At 44.9% G+C, this 11,138-nt stretch overlaps 1 protein-coding gene across 1 annotated transcript; it reads left to right on the top strand.

Annotated features, from left to right (window-relative positions):
• Positions 1 to 488: 488 nt before the first annotated feature.
• On the top strand, positions 489 to 1,448 carry LOC134910805 (olfactory receptor 2B6-like). The gene has a single exon (XM_063919189.1). The coding sequence runs from the start codon at positions 489 to 491 to the stop codon at positions 1,446 to 1,448; it is 960 nt and encodes a 319-aa protein (XP_063775259.1).
• The last annotated feature ends 9,690 nt before the right edge of the window (positions 1,449 to 11,138 follow it).

Below are 11,138 nucleotides of genomic sequence, written 5' to 3'. Positions count from 1 at the left end.
TGAAGTGTTAGATTTTGAAACTCAACATTTATGAGCATGTTTATTGGCATTATTTAAAATGGCAATGCTGTTTACTAGCCATTTCTTTCTAGCAGAAGCATTGCCATTTTAAATCTCAAGAATAGACACGCTCAGTTTCGTAAATACACCCCTAAGTCTCTGCCTGTAGGGTAATCTTCAGGACAAACTATACGCATGTAGCTGTGCAATACTTTTTCTTTTTTTGTTTCCAGATCCATCGTTGAGTTTTATCATCAGGAACATTCTCTATAATGAAGAGAATGAGGTTCACATTGTATCAAAGATTTGACACTGCGATTTGATTGTCTCTTAATATAAGTATTTTTCTCTGTCTCTCTTGTTATGTAATTATTGTGTTGCAAGTTGCACCTGAGCTTTGTTTCTCCAGAGGAGAGCGGACCAAACCCTCTGTTTCAGTGTGCAGTTATTCATCTTCTCACCCTGTGCTACATTTCGTACATTGAAAGATGGCGACCAAGAACCATACAGTTATTAGTGGTTTTATTCTCCTGGGGTTTACCAGGGATCCAGCGACAAACATTGAACTATTTGTGTTATTTTTTATGATCTACGTTGTAACCGTTGCTGGGAATGGCCTTATAATGTGCATGGTCTTCATCAATCCACAATTACACAAACCAATGTATTTCTTCCTCTGCATGTTGTCCATTCTGGACATGTGTTACTCATCTACTGCTGTGCCCAGGCTATTAGGAGACCTCATTTCTGCTGATAGGTCAATCTCCTATGGAGCTTGTGCCGTGCAAATCTACGTCATTCTCCTTGTGGAAGGATCTGAGTGTCTTCTCCTTGCCCTCATGGCTTACGATCGGTATGTTGCAATATGCCAACCACTCTATTACTCTGTTCTCATGCGTTGGAGTGTTTGTTATAAGCTGGCGGCAGTGATTTTGATTGCTAGCTTTACGATGTGTGTTTTCCCATCATTTTTCATGCAGGTTACTCTATGCGGTGACCAGATCAACCACTTCATGTGTGAGTTGCTGGCTATACTAAAGCTATCATGCATGGACATTTCATCCAATGAACTTTTAATATTTTCCATCAGCTTTCTTTCTCTTCTCCTCCCCCTTGTGCTCATCATAGTGTCATATGGTTGTATTATAGCATCAGTATTAAAGATCCGCACCGCAGGAAGGTCTAAGGCTTTCTCCACCTGCACGTCCCATCTAGCTGTGGTGGCTCTCTACTTTGGGACCGTGATGCTTATGTACTTTGGGCCATCATCTCAATACTCCACAAATCAGGAGAAGTATAGCTCCATATTTTATGTTATATTGTCTACGATGCTGAACCCCCTGATCTACAGTCTGAATAACCGGGAGGTGAAAGATACATTTAGGAAACAGGTGTCAAAACTGAATCATTTTATTTTCTCTAATGTTTTAACTTTTAAGACAAAATGAAATGTAAGTGCAATTAAAAAAAAGCTCTAAAAAGCTGAACATAAACCGAGAATAATTATTTCCAGTCCTAATTCAGTAAAATATATGGACCAGGTACACCTCTGGTGTAGTTACACCCAAATATACTTACATCCTGCCTCAGTCAGGCAAAGTATGAATAAAAATAACATGGATGGAACACAAGAAAGAAACGTAAAGGTGATCCAAGACTATTCCTGCAGTGTATCAGAGTTGCAGATTCTGATGCCTGCTCCGTGCTGCCGGGAGAAGCTGCGTCTTCCTGCTGTTTATCTAATTGAGGATACACATTAAGAATGATATATTGTAAGTAGTGATGAGCGGGTTCGGTCCCACATGATCCGAACCCCCCCTCGAACTTCACCCATTTTACACGGTTCCGAGGCAGACTTGAATCTTCCCGCCTTGCTCGGTTAACCCGAGCGCGCCCGACCGTCATCATCCCGCTGTCGGATTCTCGCGAGATTCGTATTCTATATAAGGAGCCGCGCGTCGCCGCCATTTTCACTTGTTCTTTGGAGATGATAGCGAGAGGACGTGGCTGCGTTCTCTCAGTTTCTGTGTTCAGTGTGCTGCAAATATCTGTGCTCAGTGTGCTGCAAATATATCTGTGTTCAGTGTGCTGCAAATATCTGTGCTGAGTGTGCTGCAAATATCTGTGCTCAGTGTGCTGCAAATATCTGTGCTCAGTGTGCTGAAAATATCTACGTTCTCTGCCTGAAAAACGCTCCATATCTGTGCTGCATTGTAGTATATAGTAGGAGGACAGTGCAGAATTTTGCTGTGACCACCAGTATATATATAGCAGTATGGTACAGTAGTCCACTGCTCTACCTTTGTGTTATCAAGTATACTATGCATCCATACCTGTGCTGCATTTTAGTTGTGCGCAGTATATAATAGGAGGACAGTGCAGAATTTTGCTGACCACCAGTATATATATATATATATATATATAGCAGTACGGTACAGTAGTCCACTGCTCTACCTCTGTGTCATCAAGTATACTATGCATCCATACCTGTGCTGCATTTTAGTTGTGCGCAGTATATAGTAGGAGGACAGTGCAGAATTTTGCTGACCACCAGTATATATATAGCAGTACGGTACAGTAGTCCATTGCTCTACCTCTGTGTCGTCAAGTATACTATGCATCCATACCTGTGCTGCATTTTAGTTGTGCGCAGTATATAGTAGGAGGACAGTGCAGAATTTTGCTGACCACAAGTATATATATAGCAGTACGGTACAGTAGTCCACTGCTCTACCTCTGTGTCATCAAGTATACTATGCATCCATACCTGTGCTGCATTTTAGTTGTGTGCATTATATAGTAGGAGGACAGTGCAGAATTTTGCTGACCACCGGTATATATATAGCAGTATGGTACAGTAGTCCACTGCTCTACCTCTGTGTCGTCAAGTATACTACAAAAGTTCAGTAAAATGACCCAAGAATCAAAATTAAAAGCGTCTGATGAGAAGCATAAACTTGCCAATATGCCATTTACGACACGGAGTGGCAAGGAACGGCTGAGGCCCTGGCCTATGTTTATGGCTAGTGGTTCAGATTCACATGAGGATGGAAGCACTCATCCTCTCGCTAGAAAACTGCAGTGCCACTCCTAGATGGGCCAGGTGTTTGTGTCGTCCACTTGGGTCGCTTAGCTTAGTCACACAGCTACCTCATTGCACCTCTTTTTTTCTTTGCATCATGTGCTGTTTAGGGCCTATTTTTTAAATCTGCCATCCTGTCTGACACTGCAGTGCCACTCCTAGATGGGCCAGGTGTTTGTGTCGGCCACTTGGGTCGCTTAGCTTAGCCATCCAGCGACCTCGGTGCAAATTTTAGGACTAAAAATAATATTGTGAGGTGTGAGGTGTTCAGAATAGACTGGAAATGAGTGGAAATTATGGTTATTGAGGTTAATAATACTATGGGATCAAAATCACCACCAAATTCTATGATTTAAGCTGTTTTTGAGGGGGTTTTGTAAAAAAAACACCCGAATTCAAATCAGGGAGGTTTTGCCAAAATGCGTCCGTATCCAAAACACGGCCGCGGAACCGAATCCAAAACCAAAACACAAAACCTGAAAAATTTCCGGTGCACATCACTAATTGTAAGTGGCTCGGCGGGTGTGTACACCCGAAGTATGTGTGAACGACATAGATCAGAGACATATCACGTTGGCCCTGCAGCAGAGGCGATGATAATATATATTGTATATACCAGGGCCGGACTGGGACCAAAAATAGGCCCTGGCATTTTTGATGCACACAGGCCCACCTCGGTGTCAGCGTCTAACTCCTCCCCTTACTATTCCCAACTCCTCCTACTTCTTAGTCTATGCTCTTACAAATATCATTAATATTATAACAACATACAAGTGTACATCATTCTGTATTAAAATACACACAACCATTGGTTAAAGTGGAAATGTTGAAGTAGGAGTATGGAAAAATAAAGGTTGTAACTAAGCGCGCGCGCTCCAGAAAAGGGGCGTGGACACGCACGCGCCCCATTCACTAGAATGAGTGTCTGTGTGCACTCCCGGCGGGGCTAGTCGGCGACCAATCAGACAGAGAGTGTCCCATAGAGGTACTGTGTGCGCCAAAAATATGGGTGTGGCCAAATAAAATGGGACGTGATACACAGACATATGCCCCCAATAGTGCAGTGCCAGATCCACAATTGCCCCCACAGTGCCAGGTATACAAATGCCCTCACAGTGCCAGGTATACAAATGCCCTAACAGTGCCAGATCCACAAATGCCTCCACAGTGCCAGGTATACAAATGCCCCCAAAGTGCCAGATCCACAAATGCCCCCACAGTGCCAGATCCACAAATGACCCACAGTGCCAGATCCACAAATGCCCCCACAGTGCCAGATCCACAAATGCCCCCACAGTGCCAGATCCACAAATGCCTCACAGTGCCAGGTATACAAATGCCCCCACAGTGCCAGATCCAAAAATGCCCCCACAGTGCCAGATCCACAAATGCCCCCACGGTGCCAGATCCACAAATGCCCCCACAGTGCCAGGTATACAAATGCCCCACAGTGCCAGGTATACAAATGCCCCCACAGTGCCAGATCCACAAATGCCCCCACAGTGCCAGATCCACAAATGCCCCCACAGTGCCAGGAATACAAATGCCTCCACAGTGCCAGGTATACAAATGCCCCCACAGTGCCAGGTATACAAATGTCCCCACAGTGCCAGATCCACAAATGCCCCCACAGTGACAGATCCACAAATGCCCCCACTGTGCCAGATCCACAAATGCCCCCACAGTGCCAGGTATACAAATGCCCCCACAGTGCCAGGTATACAAATGCCCCCACAGTGCCAGATCCACAAATGCCCCCACAGTGCCAGGTATACAAATGCCCCCACAGTGCCAGCCAATTGCCCCCACAGTGCCAGGTATACAAATGCCCCACAGTGCCAGGTATACAAATGCCCCCACAGTGCCAGATCCACAAATACCCCCACAGTGCCAGATCCACAAATGCCCCACAGTGCCAGGTATACAAATGCCCCCACAGTGCCAAGTATACAAATGCCCCCACAGTGCCAGGTAAACAATTGCCCCCACAGTGCCAGCCAATTGCCCCCACAGTGCCAGGTATACAGATGCCCCCACAGTGCCAGGTAAACAATTGCCCCCACAGTGCCAGGTAAACAATTGACCCCACAGCAGTGCTGCAGCTGCTTACTACTACTGCTGCTGCTGCTCCTCCGGCTGTGATGTGACTGAGGCTGTCAGGAGCTCAGAGCGCGCCAGCGCGGCTATGTCTGGCGGCGTGTAGCGGACTTCAAACCAGCTGCCGGTTCGTGAGCCAATCAGAGTTCGCGGACCGGCAACAGCGGTTTCTGATTGGCTGCCGGTCCGCGAGTTCTGATTGGCTCACGAATCGGCGGCTGGTTTGATGTCCACTATACGCCGCCAGACATAGCCGCTCTGGCGCCCTCTCCTCTCCTGACAGCTGAGACACGCTGCCGCCGGACTGAGCGGCAGCGTGTCTCAGTGAGCGCTAGACCGGCCCACGTGGCCATCGACCCTTCTGGCATTTGCTAGAAGTGCCTGATGGCCAGTCCGGCCCTGGTTTATACACAGGAGCAGTTTAGGAGAGGAGAGGGCCTGTGTGCAATCTCAGTGCAGGACTCCTTGTCTCTAGCTGCAGCACTGTACACATAGGGTAGCTGGCTTTGTGTCAGAGCCTACAGCGAATGCAAAAGGCTCCAGAAGCACAGCGCCCATGCCCTGTCCCTGGGGGGCTCCTTTACTGCGCCAGTCACCATGAAAGTGACCGATACACCATTTTTCCATTGTTTTCTGTCTGTAGCACTGGCAGCTGCCATAGAACCTCAGAGGGGTAAGAATAATTATTAGAGATGAGCGAACTTCACGATCCAAGCCGGGAACCGAGTTTGGACTCCCTGCCAGACTCGGATCCCAGAACGAGACAAAATGTCATCATCATGTTAGGGGTGCTGTCCTGTGCTGTCCTGTCAGGGGCGTTTTAAGAGAGGAGGGGACCCGTGTGCAGCCTCCGTCTCGGGGCCCCTCCACTCCGGCAGCAAGCAGACTCTGGTATACTGCCAGAGTCTACTGCGCATTGCTCAGGTCTACAGGAACATGGCACCTGCACCTTGTTCCAGGGGACATCTCCAGTGCACATGTGCAAATCACTCGGAAATGGCCTTGGTGGCCATTTTCTGAGTGATTTATGCCTTTACTAGAGGACAGTCGCTGTGGGACTCCAGAATGGTAAGTATATTAAATGGGTGCAGTGTGTGCGACGTGGGCCCCCCTGGACCCAGGAGCCCGTGTGCACCGCACACACTGCACCCATTATAGAAATGCCAATATGTACTGTGCTGTTAGGGGTGCTGTACATGGGTGTTGCTGCCCTGTGCTGTACAGGGGCACTGTCCTGTAAAATTTAAAAATACAGGGGTGTTGTAAAAATAAAGGAACACTGGCCCCGTCTTATATGCTGTAAAAATACAGGGGTGCTGTTAAAATAAAGATACACTAGTCCTGTCCTGTATGCTGTAAAAATACAGGGGTGTTGTTAAAATAAAGATACACTAGTCCTGTCCTGTATGCTGTAAAAATACAGGGGTGTTGTTAAAATAAAGATACACTGGCCCTGTCCTGTATAAAAATACAGGGGTGTTGTTAAAATAAAGATACACTAGTCCTGTCCTGTATGCTGTAAAAATACAGGGGCGTTGTTAAAATAAAGATACACTGGCCCTGTCCTGTATGCAGGGGTGCTGTGAAAATACAGGGGAGCTGTGTCCTTGTCTTATATGCTGTAAAAATACAGGGGTGTTGTTAAAATAAAGATACACTAGTCCTGTCCTGTATGCTGTAAAAATATAGGGGTGTTGTTAAAATAAAGATACACTGACACTGTCCTGTATGCTGTAAAAATACAGGGGTGTTGTTAAAATAAAGATACACTGGCCCTGTCCTGTATGCAGGGGTGCTGTGAAAATACAGGGGAGCTGTGTCCTTGTCTTATATGCTGTAAAAATACAGGGGTGTTGTTAAAATAAAGATACACTAGTCCTGTCCTGTATGCTGTAAAAATACAGGGGTGTTGTTAAAATAAAGATACACTGACACTGTCCTGTATGCTGTAAAAATACAGGGGTGTTGTTAAAATAAAGATACACTAGTCATGTCCTGTATGCTGTAAAAATACAGGGGTGTTGTTAAAATAAAGATACACTAGTCCTGTCCTGTATGCTGTAAAAATACAGGGGTGTTGTTAAAATACAGGGGTGCTGTGAAAATACAGGGGAGCTGTGTCCCTGTCATGTATGCTGTAAAAATACAGGTAATACTGTAATAATTAATAATAATTTTATTTATATAGCGCTCTTTCTCCAAATAGGACTCAAGGCGCTTAACAGATACATAGCATAATATAGTACAGAAAATAATGAAGTACATTTTCATAAAATACAGAAGCATGAAGATACTAAAAGGGACATTATGGAAATGCTTGAGTAAATAGGAAATTCTTGAGTCTGCTTTTGAAGGATTCTATAGTTGGGGCCTCTCGCACTGTGCGGGGAAGTGAGTTCCATAGAGTCGGAGCCGCATGGCTAAAAGCTCGACCCCCAGATGAATTACGGGAGATTCTAGGTACTGCTAAAAGTCCTTCATCTACAGATCGCAGTAATCGAGTGGGGCAGTATGGGGTCAGAAGCTGCTTCAGGTACCTTGGGCCCTGGTCATGTAATGCTTTGAAACTCAGTAAGCCATTCTTGAAGATGGTTCGCCATCTTACAGGCAGCCAGTGAAGGGAGTAGAGGATGGGTGTTATGTGGCTAGAACGGGGCTGGTTGGGTAACAGCCTGGCAGCTGTGTTTTGCACCAGCTGTAAGCGGTGCAATTCTTTTGCTGGGAGACCAAGGTAGAGGGCATTACAGTAGTCTAATCGAGATGATACAAATGCATGTATGACTTTTGGCAGATCATCTGAGGGAATTAAGTGCTTGATTCTGGCTATGTTCCTCAGGTGAAAGAATGAGGATTTGATTGCGGCTGATATCTGATGTTTAAGTGTCAAGCCACCATCCAGGACAACACCAAGATTCCGCACACGATCACTGGTCTGTAATTCTGAATCCCCCAGTGTAAGTCCAGTTGGTTGGCTATGCAGGTGTGTTGTTAAAATAAAGATACACTGAACCTGTCCTGTATGCTATAAAAATACAGGTGTCTTGTTAAAATACAGGGGTGCTGGCCCTGTCCTGTATGCTGTAAAAATACAGTGGTGTTGTTGAAATACAGGGGTGCTGTGAAAATACAGGGGAGCTGTGTCCCTGTCATGTATGCTGTAAAAATACAGGGGTATTGTTAAAATAAAGATACACTGGCCCTGTCCTGTATGCTATAAAAATTAGTGATGAGCGGATTCGGTTTTACTCGGTTTTACTCGGTTCTCAAAACCGAATCTTATTGACTATCCAAAACACGTGACATCAGTGAGCCAATAAGATTCGGTTTTGAGAACCGAGTAAAACCGAGTAAAACCGAATCCGCTCATCACTAATAAAAATACAGGGGTCTTGTTAAAATACAGGGGTGCTGGCCCTGTCCTGTATGCTGTAAAAATACAGGGGTGTTGTTAAAATACAGGGGTGCTGGCCCTGTTCTGTATGCTGTAAAAACATAGGGGTGTTGTTAAAATACAGGAGTGCTGTGAAAATACAGGGGAGCTGTGTCTCAATATAAGTCTCCAGACTCTGTGGAGGGGAAAATATCCAATCTTGATCCTGTGGTATAGACCAGTTTATTTGCATCCCAGCATTAAATCCAAGGTTATAGTAATCCATGAAAATGGAGAAGGGGGTTCAGGTTCGGAGGTTCAGTCTGTCCAGTAATGTGGTAATTATATATTAGCTTGGTTAAAGTCCTTTCTGTTCCACACCAAGATAGTAGTGGAGGTGAAAGTCTGTGTGTTGTTCCTGATTGCGTGTGCCTCTCTAATTTTTAATCACCTTCTTGATACTGTCCCCTTCCTCTTGCTTCTTCTCATAATGTGAAAAGTCATCAAATATGGACATGTTATATTTGTAGCTAGCTATGATTCGGAGAACTTGGCAAGATTTTTCCAGGGAGACCACCTGTTACTGAAATGAAATGATGGGTTTATTAAATTGTCCATGTCCTGTTTATACAACATATGAGTGGGTGGGAGGGCACGAGGACAATTCCATCTCGCACCTCTTTGTTTTCTTTGCATTATGTGCTCTATGGGGCCTAGTTTTTAAAACTGCCATCCTGTCTACCACTGCAGTGCCACTCCTAGATGGGCCAGGTGTTTGTTCCGCACACTTGTGTTGCTTAGCTTAGTCATCCAGCGACCTCGGTGCAACCTTTAGGCCTAAAAACAATACTGTGAGTTGTGAGTTGTTCAGAATAGACTGGAAATGAGTGGAAATGAATGGTATTGAGGTTAATAATACTGTAGGAACAAAAAAATAATAATTCTGTGATTTTAGCTGTTTTTAGGGGGGGGGTTTCAAAAAAATCCAGATCCAAAACCAAAACCCGAAAGGGTGGTTTTGGCAAAACCAATCCAGATCCAAAACATGAAAGGAGATCCAGATCTAAAAACAATACACGAAACCAGAAAAGGGTCCGCAGCACATCTCTATCAGAAATATGCCCCATACAGTAGTTTTATATTGATTATTAATTATATGATTTTCCTATTTGAAAGTGTCTTTTGTATTACAATGAAACCCATTTTGGCTGATATTTAGCATTCATGATAACCAAATCTTTAGACCTAAAAACAATATTGTGAGGTTTGAGGTGTTCAGAATAGACTGGAAATGAGTGAAAATGAATGTTATTAAGGTTAGTAATACCGTAGGAACAAAACGAAAAAAATTCTGTTATTTTAACTGTTTTTTGTTTTTGTTTTTTTTTTCAAAAAATTCCGGATCCAAAACCAAAACCCGAAAGGGTGGTTTTGGCAAAACCAATCCAGATCCAAAACACAAACGGAGATCCTGATCCAAAACCAAAACACAAAACCAGAAAAGTGTCCGGTGCACATCTCTAATAATTATATAGGTGCAGGGGGTGCACCCATTATACAAACGGCAATGCAGATACTTTATATCAGCATGTTTGGCTGTGTGTACCGACCATCTGCCGACCGCCTGTACACTGGCTACAGGGACCACCGGCACTGATGTCACAGCCGTGCGGGCAAATTCAAATACTCGATATGGCCCAACATATCGAGCGGCCGGTCTGTAAGTGTGCATAACTCAATTGGTGCAATGGCGGGTCGCCAGATAGATCTTTATAGTGTGTACCCAGCATAACTCTCCAAGGCCTGACTGGCCAGTGGCCACCTGACACTTCTGGCAAATGAGAGATGAGCCAGTTGTCTGTGCTGCTGGGGACCCTGCTCCTTCCACTATATAACCCTCAGTCTGAAGCTTCCTGTTGCCTCCATTCTCCTCCTCACATCATGTCACTGCCCCTGTCACATGTAGCCCTGTCCTCACTAACACATCACTGTTCTCCTGATATACTCTGTGCTGCTGGGCAGTGCTGTAACTAGACATTTCAGCGATGTGTGCAAGAAACAGCATCAGCACTCAACCATATACAAAATAAGGCCAGTGTACATTGCCGCAAAGGGGGAGGGACGTGGCCACAAAATAATACCAATTCATATTACGCTGCACAGTAGTCTCCATTATTCAAATTACGCTACCCAGTAGCGTCACTTACACACATTACACCAGGTAGAGCCCCTTTTACACATTATGCCAGGTAGAGCCCCTGTCACACATTACGCCAGCTAGAACCCCTGTCACACATTATGCCAGGTAGAGCCCCATTTTACATTACGCCAGGTAGAGTCCCATTTTATACATTACGGCAGGTACAGCCCCTTTTTACACATTAGACAAGGTAGAGTCCTCTTTTACACATTACAGTAGGTACAGTCCCTATTACACAGTGTGGCAGGCAGAGTCCCCTTTTCACAGTACGGCAGGTAGAGTCCCCTTTTACACATTACGGCAGGTAGAGTCCCCTTCTACACATTACGGCAGGTAGAGTCCCCTTTTACAGATTATTTATTTATTATTTATTACCAGTTATTTATATA

Source organism: Pseudophryne corroboree, chromosome 4 (assembly GCF_028390025.1).
Source record: "Pseudophryne corroboree isolate aPseCor3 chromosome 4, aPseCor3.hap2, whole genome shotgun sequence".
NCBI classification, from domain to species: domain Eukaryota; kingdom Metazoa; phylum Chordata; class Amphibia; order Anura; family Myobatrachidae; genus Pseudophryne; species Pseudophryne corroboree.
The sequence above is the reverse complement of the archived record's forward strand: the minus strand, read 5'-3'. Positions and strand labels throughout refer to the sequence as shown.

What these genes read in the sequence shown, in the direction of transcription:
- LOC134910805 (XM_063919189.1), top strand. Translation starts at nt 489, where the DNA reads ATGGCGACCAAGAACCATACAGTTATTAGTGGTTTTATTCTCCTGGGG.